General features: G+C 57.4%; 1 protein-coding gene across 8 annotated transcripts in view; it reads right to left on the minus strand.

The window, feature by feature from the left end:
• Positions 1–18,562, minus strand: part of MPRIP (myosin phosphatase Rho interacting protein) — a 155,222-nt gene that overhangs the window by 10,617 nt on the left and 126,043 nt on the right. For 4 of the 8 annotated variants that reach the window (XM_060647068.3, XM_078437643.2, XM_060647065.3 and 1 more), the window contains 9 exons: positions 17,344–17,460; positions 10,813–14,682; positions 7,202–7,349; positions 6,370–6,487; positions 5,349–5,508; positions 4,168–4,287; positions 3,328–3,414; positions 2,342–2,504; positions 877–962 (listed from right to left, as the gene is read on the minus strand). In XM_060647068.3, the coding sequence (XP_060503051.3) occupies positions 877–962; positions 2,342–2,504; positions 3,328–3,414; positions 4,168–4,287; positions 5,349–5,508; positions 6,370–6,487; positions 7,202–7,349; positions 10,813–14,682; positions 17,344–17,460 (4,869 nt within the window). Of the gene's footprint in view, positions 1–271; positions 338–876; positions 963–2,341; positions 2,505–3,327; positions 3,415–4,167; positions 4,288–5,348; positions 5,509–6,369; positions 6,488–7,201; positions 7,350–10,812; positions 14,683–17,343; positions 17,461–18,562 lie in introns of all 8 variants that reach the window. The other 4 variants (XM_060647066.3, XM_060647067.3, XM_060647074.3 and 1 more) reach the window with 4 other exon arrangements.

The raw sequence follows: 18,562 nt of genomic DNA on the forward strand, positions 1-18,562 counted from the left end.
GCCACTCGCGAGCCCACGCCCACCCGAGACGCCGCCTCTGTGGACCACCTGCCAAGCCAGGGAGATGCTCCCCTCGGCAAAGGGTCAAGCCTAGTAGGAGGTTCCAGTGCCCGTTAACCCGTTAATAACAGGTGAGGGGAACCTGACCCGGGCTGCGTATGTGCTTGCTGGAGCGATAAAACAAGGAGCTTGCTATGGAGGTGTGAGCCGTGCATGCAGCCTGCCGCCCCCTCGAGGGCGGCAGATGGGTGGGTGGTGAGAGGTGGTTTACCTACATGACAGGGGACCTGGAAGCGGGCTCGTTTCAGTTATCCCATGAGACCTGCTCAATTACGGACTGTCAGAGGAAAGAGCAAAAAATAAGACACACACAATAAATCCTAAATGCAACATGCTCGTTACTCCCACCCTCCGCCCGTCCTTCCCGTGGAGAGGCGCTCGGCGGGGTGGGGGCCATACGCCGGGAGGTGCTACCACGTGGCTGGGGCAAGAGGCGTAGGCAGCTTCCTCTCTCGAAGGCAGGTGGCGTCGTATTAAACTAGGGACGTGTGCGGAACAGTGCAGACAGCGGGGCTGGCCCAGGAGGGCACCGGGGTGAAATCCGGCCTTGGACGTCTAAGGTCGAATTCACTCCGAGCCCTGCTTCTCAGAGGCCTGGCCCCTCAATCGTCACTGTCGAAACTTGGTTCCACTTCGGCACGAAGGAGCTTCTGGGGCTCGAAGCCACCAGAACTGGCCCAGTGGGTAGGCATGTGGAGCCAGATGAGTTCTGGGACCTGGGGACCCTCTGCTGCGGCCCGTGGTGGGCTCTGACTCCAGCTCCTCTCCCTAAAGTCCAAGAGCCCCACACAGCTGGGGGCAGGATGCCAGACTCACCTTGGACCTGATGTTTCTGAGTTGCCGGCTGACACAGGATCTGTCTTTCTTTAAGAAGTCAGGGTTGCTTTTAGATTTCATTATATCTGAAAGAACAAACAGAACCGTTACTTTGGTTTTATAAAACCCCAGGGAACCAGACTGAATGTTAAAAAATCTCCAAAGCTTGTTTTTATTGCCACACTCACGACATTTCCTTACATAGCTTTGAGAGAGCACAAAGCCAGTAACCGTAAAACACACTAGATCCTTCTCGGAACAACTCAAAGCGCGGGAAGCACCGGAGGACGCCTGTGTGCACGCGGCTAGGCCGTCCTCGCCGGTGCGGGACACTGGCTCGAGCGGCACTCGGCAGGGCGGCTGGCGCGCTTCACTCTGGGACCGCGCGGCCCTAACTGCCGAGCGGACCAACTGTCCCCGCTGCTTATTTAACCACACCCTCCCCCTGACAACCCGGGACTGTCACGACCCATTGTAACCCACCCCCACGGAGACAACCCCATTCGCAGTCTGGTGCACAGTCCTGCAGGCTTCTTAAACATGGCTGCTTAAACGAACGTTCGCTGGGTCGCACCGCACCCCGTGTCCTGCTGGGGGTGGGGCTTACACTTAGCACACTTAGGGATCTCTTTCCACGTCGAGACACAATCTCTACCTGGCCTCTTTCAAGAAGCCATGATCCTCTTATTTGCTGCAACTGCTAAACATCCTTGTTTGCACATCTCTGTGCTCTTGGTTCTTCAGAAGTTAAACTGGCAGGTCCCGGGATACATGCATTCTCCCCCAGATTCCACGTCTTCCTCTCTCCATGGCCCCTACCACCCCAGGCTCCTCCTTGGAAGCGGCCACTGTCGTCACTTTGTCAGCCTCCAGGGTTAGTCTACAGTTCGATTATAGATGGTGCTCTCGTGCTGCCTGCCCGCCTCTGGCAGCAACACAAGTGACCTTTCTTCTACCTGGCGGCCAGCACCCCCGCGACCGCTAGTGCTTGGCTGGTTGAGAGACAACAGCTGAATTTGCTGGATATTACTCTACAACATGTCTTCAGGGGGGACTGTCCTCCCCTGCCCCTCCCCTCCCCCTCCCCTGCCCCCATGGCCTCTTACAGATTTCATGGTTAAGCCCCAGGGTCAAGCAACAGGTGACAGCTGCCGTCACCAAGCTATTGAGTTCTTGAGGAAAAGAGAAAAATGCAAAAAATGCAACCTGTTATTACTGTGAAAACACACGCTAACGGAGCAACGTCCCCTTCGAGGCCATCAGTACACCGTCCCCACCGGCGTGCTGAGAGGAAGATGGTTTCCCAACCCTGGGGAGCCTGTGGAAGCCAGGGCACCCTCCAGCCCCAGTGCCTTCTCCGATGAAACTCAGGTCTAAATACAGAGAAGACTCTTCTGCCTTCACTCGGGTGCTGGTGAAACTCTCTGACCACAGCTCGTCTGGGCCCAGAGCCTGGAGGACTCACCATATCCGGACACAGGGGTGTTTTCAGGGGACTTTTCACCCAGTGCTTCCGTTGCTGCTTTCAGCTGCTCTTTCAACCTGCTGATGTCACAGTCGGCCTTTGCTCTCACGATGCTGAGCTCTGTGTAGATGTCCTTGTACTTGTCACTAGCATACTTCTTGTCCTTGGGGATAAAAAGGACAGAAGCAAGTGGTGGTTAGGGCCAGGCCAGGTGGTCCGTCTCCCCGGGGCTGGAACGCTTCTGCAGAACGACTGAGGGATGCTGTGGGCAGTCAGGAGAGGCAGATCGACGCCCGTTTTCCAGAGGCAGGAACTCAACACAAAGTCAAACAGGCATAGCTGAGAGTCCGTCTCAACGTGGGACGAGACTCCCGGGGAGCTCTGGCAAGCACGGGCATAGACTTGACCCACTGAAGACCTCCCGGAAAACCCCTCCTCTGTCTTGGATTTCCTAAGTGACTGAATGGCCCCCAGGGATTCCATCATCTCCTCTCTGATTCCAAGAATGTCCTGGTGGAGATAAGTGGGCTTCGCCAAACTCTCACTTTCCAGGACAACATTTCTGTTTGGTCTCACAGTCCCCGCCAAAGCACACAAGAGGCACGGAGAACGAGGACCTGCTTAAATGCTGTTTTAAGAGAACTCAATTTTGAGGGGCGCCTGGGTGGCTCAGTCGGTTAAGCGTCTGACTCTTGATCTCGGCTGAGGTCACGATCTCACGGTTCTCTTGCACTGACAGTGCGGAGCCGGCTTGAGATTCTCTCACTCCCTCTCTCTCTCTGCCCCTCCCCTGCTCATGCTCTCTGTCCCTCTCTCTCTCAAAATAAATAAACTTAAAAAAAAAAAAAAAAAGAAAGAACTCAATTTTTTGAAACCACGTCCCTCATAAAAATGAAATCCACTCTAGAAGAGCCTGCGACTGGAGTGCACGGGACCTCCACCCTGAGCCCATCTCCAGATCTGTCTCCCACGGCAGGTGCCATTACCCGCAATGCCGTCTGTAGCTCGTCCTTGAGAGAGCTGATCTCCTGTTTCAGGTACTGTATTTCTGACTCCTTGACCCGCAATAAGACCTAGAATGAGAGAGAGATTAGGGACTGACATTCAGCAGCAAAGGGACTTCTAGAGTCTTGAAAGCAAAGATGAGGGCCGAGCAGGGAACCTCTCCATGCCCTGGGAAGCAGACACTGTCCTCGTCCTCCTCCCTGCTAACATGCGGCCAGAAATGCCACCAAACACACTTAACCATTGCTAACAGCCTGCACATCACATACAGAAACAGAAAGGAATCACTGCGATTCCTCCTGGACCCAAGAATCCTGTTTCTCGGCCAAGGGGCCATGGTGAGCTCCCGGGACTGGGCCCATGAAAGCATCCTGCTGAAGCTTTTCCTGAACTCACTCAGCCTCCCTTCACGTCACTGAGCATATTTTCATGACCAAATTTTAACTGAATGGGGAGAAAGACTCTAAGTGCTTTTATAAAAAGACATACAAATCAATCATCCTGACTTAAAACTGCAAGCAGCTGTGGTGTTCACACAGCTATTAAATGTTTCACTTCAGGTGGTCGGTATCTGTGGTGTGGCCATGGGGTCAAAGGTCCCCGTGGCCTCACAAGAGGTCCCCCGCTCCTGCCACGGACCCCACGCTGCCGGGCAGCTAGTGTCTTTTGTCGCCCTTGGGGTGATCTGGATCCTTCCACGTACTTCCCCTCCTGCTGTCTCCGACTCTCATCCCTGCAACGATACCATAAGCTAAGGGCCACCTCTCGGTCCCCACTTGGGGCTCGTGTGGTGCACGGCTCAGGGAGGGGCTGAGTGGTACCTCTAACTCATAGGCATCCTTGCCCTGTGTGAGAGGTGAGCCAGCGGCCTCTCCGCCGGCATCCCCGGTCAGCAGCGTCCGTAACCGTGAGATCTCTGCAGCCAGGCGGTTGTTCAGCTCCTGCGAGACAGCAACACGGCACAAAAGGATGCTTAACCGAGCCACCTGGGGGCAGCACTCACACGACACAACCAGGAGAGGTCGGTTTCCTGTGTGAGCACAGGAGGCCACGGGCCGTGCTTGTGCGCACACACACCGTGGCGTTTTAGATTTAACGTGTGAGTCTGTCACCGCCTGTGATTTATATCCTTGCAGAAGCTGTTCACGTGGGCTCTGTAAGCATCTGCTGAATTGCGTATGCAGGATGCCGTAATCCTCGATACCTTTCTGTCACCATAACTAGCATCCGTGCACTTCACGGTTTGCTGAACTGAGTTTCCACAGGGTTAGGCCCTTCTTGCCGTCCTCCCTGCTCACTTTCTGAACCATTTTTTCCAACTAACAAGTGGACATGTTAGGCCACTGCAGTGACTAGGCGGAACCAGTCCTACCATAGCGCCCTCCTACAGGCTGACCGTAGGCCCACGGAGACCTTGAGTCTGGAGTGGCCAACTCAGTGCCTGCGGAAGACAAGCAGTGGGTCACGCAGATAGTGGTCCAATTTGGTACCACAGAGTAGCTTTTATCAAGCTATATTTACCTTGAGCCTTTCCATCAGCCAGGATTTTAAATGTACCCCGATTTTCTGAAGAACAGGCAAAATTTAAAAGAATAATCTGACAAAAAAAGTGTGAACAGTGCATGGACTCGACTGGGAGACGATTAAATACAGTCCCAGCCTCGGGGACAGGAGACCTGGACCAGATGCAATGACACTCCCTCTCGGGCCCTGCTCAGCAGTGACGAAGCAGAAGTCCAGAGACGCTCAGGAGAGACTGAGGCATCTCAGAGAGCCCAGACCGGCTGGAGCCAGAGTGACTCCGAGTGAAACGGCTGGTTCGGGTGGCAGACGGTCCCAGCTCCGCCACCCGCAGGGAGTTTCCGTCAATATGCCAGGAGACGTCGGACGTCAGGGAGAAGCCTGTGGATGGGGGGCCGCTCCGTGGCTCCGGAGCTCGGGGCCACCGCACGTGAGGCCCGGCTCCCAACTCCAGCTCGGGCTCGCCTGGCCGCCGGCTCACCTGGTTGTGGGCGTTGAGCTCCTGGTTCTCACGCTGGCACTGCCGCAGGGCCTGGCGCTCGGCCTCCAGCGCCTGGGCCAGGTGGGCGTTCTCCAGACACTTCTGCGAGTACTGCTCCGAGAGCACCTCCAGCTCCCGCTGCACGGACTGCAGCTCCTCCCTGGGGAGAGGCCACCGCTCACCTCTGCGCCCTCACGCCCGGGGCCGGGCCTCTAACAGGCTCTGTGAGTCCCTTTTGCGAAACTTGAGGAACGACGAGACACAAGGCAAAGGCTGAGCAGAGAGGGGGGCCCGTGCGTTCATTCTGTGGCCTCAGCAACTTCGTATCCAGCTAAAACAGGGACACTTAAACGGTACTACGAGGCGCCTGGGGGGGGGCTCAGCTGGTTAAGTGTCTGACTCTCGATTTTGGCTCAGGTCACGATCTCGCGGTTTTCATGGGATCCAGGCCCGTGCCGGACCCTGCACTGACAGTGCGGAGCCTGCTTAGGACTCCCTCTGTCCTCTCTCTCCGCCCCTCCCCTGCTCGCGCATGCTCTTTCTCTCAAAATGAATAAACAACGAAGAAAGCACCGCAGGCTTACAGAATCTGTCCTGTAGCCTGACTTGCTCCTCTCCCAAGTAGCTTAACAGTCCCACGGACAAAACTCTCACGTCAGCAGAGAATTCACTCTGGTGATTTGTTTTCAACGCTAACTTTTGAGGTACTTTGCGTCTGATAACCAGGACCAGGCTTTAACCATGCTCAGAAAATCAAAGCCTTGTGATGCTGCTGTCAGCAGCCTGGACCTCTTGGAAAAGGCTGCTTCTTCCACTAGTGGAACTGGGAAGGTGCTCAGCCCCTCAGGAAGGGTGGCTGAGGTGTTCTCAGAGCCCTCGGGCCTCCGCCAATGCCCACCCTTGGGACCCGTGTCCCTGTGGCTCTTACAAAGCCACTCGAAAGGTGTCCCTCCCCATCCGAAGGGCTTCCCTCCAGCCCGGCCCACAAGGGCCGCCTCCGGTGGGCAGGAAGCAGACTCACAGGTACTGCCGTCGTAGGGCCTCGATGTCCGAGTTGATACTGCTGATCTGGGACCGCTGGCTCTTCTCCAGCTCGCGTTCCATCTCCTCCCGGTGGGCGTTCTTCATGGCTTCGATGGCTGCAAAGACACGGCCATCAATCAGCACGAGAGGCTCGGGGGGCAAGGCGGACAGGACAGCCTGATGGCTGCCCACTGTTAAGTCGCTCATGGTCTCACGAGCGGTCAGGCAGGCTTCTCCCAAACCGATTCTCCGAGGCAGGCACGAGCCAAGCAATTTCCAGGGAACTCCCACCACAAGAGGGACGCAGGTGCATTTTTTTTCCCCGTGTGTTAGAAGAGAGCCAAACTGATGAAATAAGTGTCGACACTGAAATCAAGCATGAGTTTACAAAATAAGCACGTGTTCAGGTTGGTGTATTTGTTTCTTTAACCCTAAAATGACAAACCACTGTAAAGCAGGGCTACACGAAAGGAAGGTAACACAAAACCGACGGCACCAATGCTTGCTCAGGGCAGAGCGCGTCGGCCCTGTGATACGGTCTCCTCGCCAGGTAGAAGCCGCAGCTCCTCTGTGCTGATGTTACCGGGCACTGGGGGCTGAGGGGGTCTCATGTGGTCAGAGGGCTGTGGACAGCCCCTCAGGTGTAGCTGGGGGTGCCGGCTCTGGGCCTGCAAGCCCTCGGAGGGCCCCCAAAACCAGAGAACTGTCAGAGAAAGATTCTCTTGGATAATGAAGCTTAAGTCTCAAGCAAAAGCCCGTGCAGTCAGCTCAGGAAGCCGGTCACCTGCCACACCCCTGGGGTTAAACTGGCTCCCAGGCCCAGCTCCCACCTGAGATGGTGGCCGCCGTCTCCTCAGCCAGCAGGCGGTCCTTCTCCTCTCGCAGCTTCTCCAGCTCCCGTTGGTGCTGCCTCTGCAGGTCCTCGATCTTCTTCTGGTGCGTTTCTTCCATCGCAGCAAACCCTCGCTCGCACGTAGCCTGTAAGATGCAAAAGGGACTCCATGGATTTCTTTACCTTTCAGCTGGGTGTTCCGTTTATCAGTGCACCAGCAGCCCGGCCCCTCTAGGCTCCCTGGTCCAGGCGGCAGGCTCCCTGACACCGCGCACAGAGCCAATGGAGCATCTGACGCCTGTGTGCAGGCTCCCACCGATGCTGCTGGGCGTTTCATGCTATCAGCATTTAGAAGAGAGTTTATAGCTCTACGTTCTCTTATTTCCGTGATTGTTCTGAATCCTGCTTTGTGGAAAGTCGGTACTGTGGCGGGAAGAGGCTGCAGTGGTACTGAAAATAGCTGATTCTGGACCTTTACAGAACTGCTGCTGGGCAGGACTGACCACAGGGAGGGAGAAGAGACCGGCTGTGTCTGGTTCGAGTTATACGGCACCAAACAGGCCATTTCATAAGCAGTCACAAACAGGGACGAGTCTTTGCCAGCTGGAGGGAGCCAGGACCATCCTGTGAATGATGGGGACTCTGGTGAGGACAGGGGGCGGGGGTGGTGCACACAGCCCAGGGGGTCTGGCCCTGCCACTAACCAGCTGGCCACCCTCAACTGGTGTCCACTGGGGGACTCAGGTTAGGCCACATGATCTCTTCTCTTCCAGCCTGCATCTTCCTTCTTCCTCTTTCAAGGAGGACAGAGAGGGGCACTGATTAACTAACCGAAACGAGGGACATAACAGAACTGCTTTCCAAGCTTGTCCGGTTCATGTCTTGTTACAATACAGGCTGGTTTATTACCTGGACACGGGTTTGGGGGAAGCACACAGGTACGCCCTAAGACGGGATCAAACCATCCCACACATCCACACAGAGAACCCCGGGCATGGCTAATCAGACTGCTCTTATCAGAGGGGCAGGTGAACGTGCCACACGGCTGTGAGAGGGTGGGATGTGCAGCTGTTTTGGGCATGGAGGTACACTCTCTGTCTCAATCCGTCGCAAGATCTCATTCAGTAGGGATCAGGCCTTTCGGTGATTAAAAAAACAAACCTGAAGAATATGGCCATGTTAGATCCCAAATGCAAAGTATGGTGGGGCTCCTCCCTCCCAACCTATATGTTCTTTGGTCAATCTTCTTGCACATGGATTCAAGAAAGGACACAAAGGAATCAAATCACCACACTTGAGTGTCCCTGTCTGAGCCACCGCAGTAACTGAGTGGCCTGAGATTCTCTAGTCAGTATTTTTGAATTCGTGGTCACAGTCTCGACTTCATCTCCACAGACTGGCTGCACTGTGCAAATGGTCTTAACTCTTGTCCACCATGACCTGGGCATTACTTCTCCCAGGTGGCTCCCATCTGGAAGCTGGGGGCCTCCGCTCACACCACAGGCCAGCTGGAGGAAGTGTAGGGCTGTGGCTCCCGGCCCCCGGCCCTCTCCAAGCCCCTCATCTTTCCTCTGGCATGCTCTGGTTCACAGTGAACACACGGCTAGTAGGTCTTTTAGGGTTTAGTGTGACTTGAGTGCTTTAGAATACTTAAAGTTAAGGGTGAAAATTCTTCCTATAGAAACATGGAATGGTCTTTAAAGACCAGCTGCTTCCTTGGACAGCATACGTGTTTAAAAATGATTCCCCTGTAAACAAATTTTAATTTTGAAGCCAGTAATCCCTGGGATCAATAAAAGTCCGTCAATGACTACCGTGCAGAGTTGTGAGGGGAGGTGTCAGCCTACAGCTGTCGGAAGAGGGGCTGTCGGGCCAAGACCCTGGTCTCCCTGACCCAGGCAAAACTCTGCACAAAGTAACAGCCATCAGCCAGACCCCCTTGGGAATCCTGTCTGGTTGTCGTTTCTGTGTCTCGAGGGGGTGAGAACACGGAGGATGGGCTGGATGCTCACAGGCACACGACAGAGGATACACAGCACGAGCAGCGTCCAGGTCCCCAGAGTCACGCTACCAGAGGCCCCCAACGTGACTTCTCGCTAACTAGTGGGATCACGTCACCTGTTTGGGCCTCATCGGTGCCCAGCTGACTGACACAGGGCTGAAAGTGCCTCACTGCGCAGGGGCTGTGCCGGAACACGGAGGGGAAGCAGTTCACTGTGACACAAGGTGTGAACGCGCCCAGGCGCCCGGCCACACAGACCTGCTGGGCGTCACGGGAAGGAGCGGAGTCCTCTCCCGGAAGGGCACTAGGGAACAGTGTCTGTGCACGTTGCTTTGGAAGGTGAGCCTGGCCCCCATCTGCAGGCGGTGCTCACACACACTGAGCGCCACAGGGGGCGTCACCTGTACACTTTTGTTAAAAGAACAGTGAAAACGGCCTCTCGGCCGTCGGAGGGCTTGCCGACGACCACACGTGCTCGTCCGTGGTCAGCGGGCTGCGCCGTCACACAGACGCCAAGACCACACCGCTGACTCACAGCACGTTTCTGTTCCGCTTCCGGGGCCACAGGGACGAGCGGCCCACCGGACAGCAGCGTCAGCCCCGCGTGTGGGGCGGGAGCCAGCTCTGGGCGCCGGCTGAGCGGGGCGCCATCACGCTAGGGACCTGCCTGGGGACGGACGTCTTGCGAGGAGCCTGGGCATTTACTGTGCGCAGCCCCGAGGGATGGGGCGAAGCTCAGGAGGAGGGTGCTGAGAAGCTGAGGGGAAGCTCTGGGCAGGCACAGGCAGGCACCTCTAGCTACGACGGGGGCGGGGGAGGACCCGGACTGGCCCCAGGGAGCCTGGGAAGGTCACCTTGACACGACAGGGCCTGGGTACTCTGCCTAATGAGGCAGAGTGTGAAATGCGGTGGGCTGTGGGGGACAGTTGCTGGGCAGAGGTCATCCCTCTCGGCCCCCGGAAAAGGACACCAGTGGCCGAGAGGCGTGCTCAGTAGAGAAGCCCATCTTTCACAGAGTGCCCATTAAGTGCCACGTCCCCACAGGGAGCTGGAACGGGAGAGGGACCCTTGACACCATCTTTTGGGAGCCCCAGCTCTGCTCTCTTAGGACAGTTAGAAGGAGGCACCCTCTGAGGGAGCCTCCGGCCACTTCTCCTGGGTGCTTCTCAGGTTTGCATCTGTACCGGCCTGGAGTGGGTTCCTCAGGGGCAGAAGAGAGGGTGAGGCTGGGACAGGGACAATAGAGGCTTCCCTGCTGGGGCACACAGAGGGACAGAGCAGAGAGGTGATGGGGACACCACACTCCCTGTCCCGCGGTGCTCCTGTTGTCCTTCCGCGAGTCCTCCTTGGGGGATGGGGGGGGGGGGGGCGGGGTGGACGTTGAGCAGGAGGCTAGACCCTTGCCCAGGCCCTGTTCTGAGACCACAGCACACCAGCGAGGGTTCAGGGGAGGGACAGCTTGACTCTGCGTGTTCAGTCACCCAGAGCCAAGAACCGTGTCTCGGCTGTACCCCGAGAGCCCTGTGAGGCAGACGCTGCCCCCCCAAGACAAGCGGGCATGATGCCCGCCCCTCAACTGCCTTGCAAATTAAGCGATGCTCCAGAACCTTAAGGTTCTCAAAGTCTTTCTGGTACTTCTCCCGCAGCGTGGCCGCGTTGCCCTCCAGGTCCTTGTGCTCCAGCTCCTCCCGCATGATGTCCATCTGGGCCTCGAGCTCCTGGATGCGCTCTCTCAGCCCTGTCATGGAGTCAGCCTCTCCCCCGGCTGGCTGCGGAGCGTCCCGGGGCCGGTCTGCGGGCCAGCTGGAGGAGGGGGGCTGCCGAGGGCCCCCCGGGGGGCCGGGGGCCGGCAGGGCTTCGGGGGGCCGCCCCTGGTAGCGGTGCAGGGCCTCCTGCAGGCAGCGGAGGCTCTGGGCGTAGTGCTCCTGCAGGGTCCTCAGCTCCTCCTCGTGGATGGTCTGCAGCTCTTTGATCTTGAGCTGGAACTTGTCCTCCAGGCTCTGCATCTGCTCCACGTGGTGCCTCTCCATGTCCCGCCGGTCCCTGACCGAGGCGTCCAGCCGACTCAGGACCCTGCTGTGTTCGGCCTGCAGCGTGTCCCCCGCCCTGTTCAACTGCTCCACCACACACCGGATCTCCTCCTCGTACCTCCCTTGCAGGGCACACATGTTCTCGCTGTGTTTGCTTTCTGCTTCTTCCAGACATCTCTGCTGATGGTCCAGCTGGGCGACCTTGGCCTTGAGCTCTGCGTTCTCCCTTTCGATGATGGCAATCACTTCCAGGTACTCGCTCTTTTGCTTCCGGAGAAGTTCCTCGTACTCCTCCCTCAGGGCCCCGACCGCTTGCTCGTGCTCCTGACAGGAGGTGCCCCTGCTCTGCCAGGACGCCTTGTAGCACCGGAGCTCCTTTTCATACTCCAGCCGGATTCTGCAGGCTGCATAACACACCTGAGCCTGAATGATTGCGTCCTGAACCAATAACGAAGAATACTGACCGAGGCCTCCCAAGTAAGTGTTACGGGACAGATTCTGGGATGCCTGGAGAAGCTTCTGGCAATCTCTTACTGATTCCACCGGGGGAAGCGAGGTTAAAGCGGCAGATATCTCCCCTAAGAGGCTGGCCTTATCTTTAAGCTGCAGGGCGAGCTCCTCCTGAATGGCAACAAGGGCCCCGGAGCTCTGGGTGGACAAGTAGAAGGGCTCCTGGAAGCCGGCTCCTTCTTGAGGACTCAGCACTTCTCCCAACGGGCTCAAGTCCCAGGATGCCTGCATGCCATCTTCAACGCCTGCGGGAAGCTGGAGGGCTTCGGAGACCTGCTGCATCACTCTCTCAAAGTCAGGGGTTCGGTAGGCCCCCAGGATGTCCCCGAGCGCGCGCTTGTGCTGCTGCAGCGCCATCTGGGTCCCCTGGAGGGTCTCCTGGATGCTCTGCAACCGGCGGTGGAATGACTCCCTCACCGACTGCAGGGCGAAGCTGAGCTCTGCCCTGACCCACGTGGCGTCTGCCAGGGCGGGGAGCAGGGCTTGCGGGACGCTCTGCTGCCTGCCTCCTGCTGCACCGGCCGCCTCTCCTCCCAGCGTTCCCAGGTGCCTACTCAGGGACTCCACCTGGCTCCAGAACTCGCCATCCACCAGCACCTTCTTAGCCCAGGTGTCCGCTGGGGCCCCAGGACAGACAGCAGCACTTCCAGGTTCCAGTGGCGACTTTCCTGACTGAGAAATCTCGTGCAGAACACGCGAGATATCCGATGTTGTGTTTTGTAAAGAGTCTGCTATCTGGTTGATCAGTGAGGCTTCCAGGGCTATCTGGTCAGAAAGGAGTTTCAGCTGCTCCTGCTCACTCAGTTCAGGCCGGTGCAGTGGCTGTGAAGTCGCTTTCCCCACCTCCAAGAAAGCCCCTTCCTCTGGCTGGGCCTGCGCCCCGCTGTCTGCAGGCGCTGGCCAGCGGCTCCCGGCCTGGACGCTGCTGCCCGGCGCGTGCTCCACGCCGACCAGGGGGCCCGCTCCCGCGTCCTGTGTTTCCTCCTGGCCGGCCACCGGCAGGGATCGCAGCTGCTCTCGGCAGTTTTCTAAGCAAGCCAGAGCCTGGCTGTTCTTTACCTGGAAGTCGCCCAGCTCCCCGACGTGATTTTCGACCATCTTCGCCCTCGCCTGTCTTTCCTGCTCCAGCTGGGAGGCCAGCGCTCCGACCTGGAGCAGGCTGGCTCGGAGCTGCTCGCGGAGCCGCGCCTCGGTGCCGGCCCACTGCTGGTGCAAGGCGAGCAGGGCCTCCTGGCTCTGGCCCTGCTGGCTCTCCAGCTTCACCGTCACGTCTTTGAGCTTCTCCTCCGTGATGTAGAGCTTGGTCTCCAGGGAGTGTATTATGGAGAGATAGGTGTCGGAGTCGCTGGCCGCGGGCAGGGAGCTGGGGGTGGCCTCTGACGACATGCTCTCCTCCGAGGGGGACCGGTCCTGGCTGGTGTCGGAGGACGTGCTGCTGGTCCAGGTCTTCTCGGACCCATCTGGGTGCGTGTATTTTTGACACTGGATCGTGGAGAACCGGATTCTTTGCCTTTTAACGCCAGGTACTCCCTGGTCGGGTTTTGTTGTGCTCTGAGGGGGCCCCTCCCTGTCGGGCACCTCTGACTTCAGGGTCCCCGGACTCTCTTCTCTCCTGGGGCTGCTGTCACCACGCTCCTCCCCTGGGACAGCCCCCGGATCCTCATCCTCGAGCCTCGGGTGTGGGAAGGCTGGAGGCGCGACGGCAGCTTGGGGTTGCGGGCCCGACAGCACAATGCCGTCCTCTGCCTCTTCCGGGCAGCTCCGCGGCTCCTCCGCGTCTTCTGACGACTCCTTCACAAACTTCCTTAAGATCTCTTCCTTTGCCTGGAGCTTCATTTCTGTCTCCTCCAAGCTGCTCCCCAAGGCGACCATTTTAACCAAAGCCTCACTGAGGTCCTGATCTTTCTTTTCCAGAACCTTCTCGTGCATCTCCTTGATGTGTTTCAGCTCCTCCTCCTTTTCTTTCAGCAGAGTGTGCATGCTCTGGAGCTGGCTGGCCACCCTCCTGTAGGAGTGCTCCAGGCTCTGGCAGTCAGCCTCCCTTCCCCTCAGCTTCTCCTGGAGCTCGGCGACGTCCCCGTCAGACAGGGCGACGCGGTCCATCAGCTCCTGGAAGCGCTGCCTGATCAGGTCCCGCTCGTCCCTGAGGCTCTGGACGTGCTCGGCCAGCTTGTGGATGCTGGCCTCCTTCATCTCCAGGCGCTCCTCCAGCTGGCGTACCACCTCGCTGCCCTCGAACTTGGCGCTCAGCTTCTCCTTCTGGAGGACCTCCACCTGCTGCTCGTGGTCCTGGAGCTGGTCCTCGTAGGCGCGGGCCTTGTCCTCCACCTCCTTCAGGTTCTGCAGCAGCGCCTGCTTCTCCTTCTCGCAGCTCTCCAGCAGCGCCTCGTAGTTGCTCTGCAGCTTCTCCTCCATCAGCCTCTGGGCCTGCTCGCTGGCGCTCAGCTGCTGGCTGAGGTCGGCGATGCGCCCCTGCAGCCGCTGCGCCTCCCTCTGCCGGTCGCGCTGCAGCGCCTGCTGCAGCTCCAGGTCGCGCAGCTCCTGCGTCTTCTCCAGCAGCAGGGCCTCGGCGCCCTTGAGCTTCTGCTCGCTAGCCTGCAGCTGAGCGCTGAGCGCGGCCTCGCTGTGCTGCCGCTCCTCCAGCTGCTCGCGGACCTTGTCCTTCTCCAGCTTGAGGTCGCCCTTGAGCTTGGCCAGCGCCTGCTCCTTGATGGCGAGCTCGGCGGCGGCGTTGCTGAGCCTCGCCTGGAGGCTCCGGATCTCGGCCTCGTGGTGCCGGATCGCGTCCTTGGCCTCCCCGTAGCTGCGCTTCAGGGACTGGATCTGCTGCGTGACCAGCTCCTGGCGCTGGCACTGGGCCTCCAGCTCGCTTTGGAGATCCTGGTTGACTCTATGGAGCCTCTGCCAGGCACCGGATGGGGAGGTGGCCACTTCAGTCTTAAAAAAACCGATTAAACACTGGTTAGTAACACTCGGGCCTCCCCGTTCTGAGTGTCACACCTCTGGCCAGGGTCAACCACAGAAAAGCTCCTTGGTGGGTCTGCCTTTTATCCTCGGCATAATTTTTTTTTTTCAATTAAGAAAAGAATCCGACAAACCGTCTTAATTTTTTTGGCAAGTAGCTGCTTCTAGGTAAACAGAAAACATGGACAGGGACATCACACGGCTCTAACCAAGCGGCTTCTAGGGAGAACTAAACCAAACAAAACTGAATAATGGAGCACACTGATGGGCAAAACGAAGACCAGACCGGAGGACAAGAGATCGCTGGGAAGGACAGGGGGAGGAGCAGAGCGGCGGGATCTGTTTGTTTGTTTGTTTGTTTGGCAACACAAAGGGTACCCGGCTCTAGGCAACAAACCCTAAGAAAGCCAGGACTGGGGTGCGGGTGGCAGGTGGCGGGTGGCACTTCCTTCTAGGACGGGGAGAGAAGGAAGGGAGGCCACTGCTCGGGAGCCAGTGAGGTGACAGCTGAAACATATTCCTTTGGGAAGCGGAGCCCGTCCTCTACAGTAACAGGAAGAACTAATCTCTACCTGCAAGAAGACAAAATGAGGGGGAAACGGAAACCAGGGAGTAAAACGTGATCATCAACGAAACAAACAAACCTTTGTGGAATTCAAAATAAGAAAGTGAAGCATGCAAGAAACAAAACACAAATGAAACAAGACTCCCCCAACTGAAAGGCATGCAGAAGAGACAGAACTAATTAATGCAGGGGGAAAAAAACGAGAACATGAACAAGAGTGAGAAGAGCCCAGCCTAAGAATTTGGCCTGCCTGTGGCTCGCTCTAGGTCTGGTCTGCTGGCAGGGAAGCCACAGATGTGACACTCAGTTATGTTACAGTTACACTCCACGACATCCGAGCATGCAGGCTCCTCCTCCCCAGCACCAGCAGCGCAGTGCCCGCCCCGGGGGGGCTGACTCCTCCTGACCCTCAACCCCAAAGGCCCCCTCCCCTGCTCGTTCCCAATGACTTGGTTAGAAGCCTGTTCAAAGCGCCAAGGGAGGCTAAAAGTCACGGTTGTTAGACCTAGCGGAAAGGCCAGCCCCACCCAGCTTTGCCAGGGGCTTTGGCTCAGGCTCATGCAATCATCCAGGTTAGACACGGAGGCAGGTTCTTAGGTTAGCAATGTGCAAAATCTGCTGCTAGTTTCTTTGCCACCTGATGTGAAGTGAATTCGTGCAGGTTTAAAAAGATGCTCCCCAAACCTGGAAGGTCTACACGAAATGACCCAGGAAGCCCTAGAGTGACATTTATGGGAAAGAGGGACACCCACCATCACCAGTGCCTGGTGCCTGAGAGTCTGACCTGGGCATGGCCATAACTTGGCTTGAAGGGGCGGGGGAGGGGGTTCCAGGGCACACGAGACACCCAGGGCCACGGTCACAGCTGGGGGAGAAAGAGAAGGCAAGGGGAACACGCAACAAGAAACGGCACGGAGACAGGTAGACTCTGCCCAGAGGTCCACGTGCTGCCTGGCATGACTCGGACCAAGACGACCGGTGTGCCGCAGTCTGGAAATGCCGACACAGCCACGTATCACAGAGACTCTGGGTCACTGAGAGCCGGAAAGGCCCTTGGGGTCAAGTTCTAAGTCTCCACAGGCAAGGAGGCCGAGGCCGTGGGGAGGGGCACCAGCTTCTACTGGTCAGTGGCAGGACCCAGACTGGAAGGCCCCATCCTCAGCCTTGGCTGAGAGCTCAGGTCCTCCCCACCATCATCCCATCTTGCATTTCCCCAATGCTCCTTCGTCGACCACCTCTCCCCAGCAGCGTGTCAGCAGGAGGGGGCAGGAGTGTGTAGTTTTGTACCCCAGAACTTGAATAGGGCCTGGGATGCTGGCCGACCCTGTCCAGGCGCCCTCCTGCCTGGCGACACACTGGGGCAGTGCCCGCCGCTTGCTGGCCAGCACGCAGGCACGGAGCTCCCCAGTCTCGGAGAGGCATGGGTTTGGATCTCAGCTCACGACTCGGGCTGCTGCCCTTCTTATCAGGCTCCCCGTTAAGCCACTGGAGGAGTCAGCTCATGGCTGGGCGACCATACTTTCCCTCGACACTTCAGCCTGGGCAGAAAATAAGAAGCAGGGCCACTAGGCTAGTGCTAATAGCCCCAGGTTGCCCTGTAGCTGTGGGACACACAAGGTCACGGACAAGGAACCAGTTTTAGCTCTGCCACTTACAGCGGTAAGGAGGCACTGGGCTGGCTGTTACTCATTTTCTTCAGTTGGTAAAATGGGCCTAACACTGCCATTGTGAAAGCAAGTAAAAACGACAAATATGTGACGTTTATAATAAATACACAATTAAGTACTCTGAGAGCCAAGAAGAAAGACAACTAGAATGACTTCATTAACAAGCAAAAAAACCCCTCCGATACAGAGGTTTCAGGCACATTCTCCAAAATGTCATGCTAGGGTGAAAAATGAAGACGACCCACGACACAGAGCCCTGACGCTGCGGCAGAGGAGCCCAGAGGCGCGGCACTGGGGAGAGGCTGCCCCCCGTTCAGCCAGGTTTTGCACATTCCTAGCCTGCCTGGGCCCTTCACACCGAAGGCCAAGTGAACGAGGGCCGCAGCAGCCCCTCAACCCTACCTGCAGCACGTAGCCCTCCCGGGCGCTCTGTTCCCGGCCCAGAGCCACCCTCAGCTGGTCCTGTAGGAGCCGGTTCTGCTCCAGAAGGTCCGAGGCCTCCTTCTGGCTCTGCTCCAACTGTGGACAAAAAGACACACATTTTTAAGCAAAGTGATGGCAATGAATAGACAGAGCAGCACAGCACAGACCCACAGAGGCATTTCTTTCTTTCTTTTTTTTAATGTTTATTTTTGAGAGAGAGAGAGAGAGAGAGAGAGCACAAGAGGCAGAGGGACAGTGAGAGAGGGAGACACAGAATCCAAAGCAGGCTCCAGGCTCTGAGCCGTCAGCACAGAGTCCGATGCGGGGCTCAAACTCGCGAACCGTGAGATCGTGACCTGGGCCGAAGTTGGACGCCTAACTGACTGAGCCATCCGGGTGCCCCCACAGAGGTGTTTCTAGCTCCAGCTGGGCCAGAGCACAATGGGACTCCCCGGCTGGCCTTCCATGTGGCCACATTTCAGTGCATGTGCTGATCACGTCTTTACCTGCAGCACTTATCTATCAAGCCATAGATAACAACAGGAGACTTTTCCCTGGGTACCCACAGAATTCCCACATCCCTATAAGGATGTGATGGGCAGACCCCACCAGCAAACGAGGGCTTTGTGCCTTTTGTCAGAAGATCACCCTGGGGCGCCTGGGTGGTTCAGTCAGTTGAATGTCCGACTTTGGCTCAGGTCACGATTTCACGGTTTTTGAGTTCAAGCCCCAAGTCAGGCTCACTGCTGTCAGTGCAGAGCCTGCTTTGGATCCTCTGTCCCTCTCTCTCTTTCTCTCTCTGCCCCTCTCCCGCCTCAAAAATAAATATTAAAAAAGAAGAAGAAGACGACCACCCTGCTGGGGTCCTTCTGGTTTCCTCAGTGGCCACTGATGCCCTGGGGCAGCCCTCACTCCAGGCTTCTGCCGAAACAACTCCTTTGACCACTTTTATATAAAAGATTCCATACAAAATTCTGTTTGCAGAAAGGGTTCCTGAAGGGTTCCATAAGACGTACAAAGCAAGCGAGCTACGTCACACTCTTCTTGCTTTCAATGGCTTTGAATTCAGTCATTCACCTATCCGCCTGTTCTCCAAACACTCCATCGGTGCCTACTGGATGCCGGGTGTGGGCGCCCCCGGCCCGCCCGCTGGAGCGGCTGTGGTAAGCGGAAGCTGCGTGTGCAGCGGATGAGCCGG

Source organism: Panthera onca, chromosome E1 (assembly GCF_046562875.1).
Source record: "Panthera onca isolate mPanOnc1 chromosome E1, mPanOnc1 haplotype 2, whole genome shotgun sequence".
Lineage (NCBI taxonomy): Eukaryota > Metazoa > Chordata > Mammalia > Carnivora > Felidae > Panthera > Panthera onca.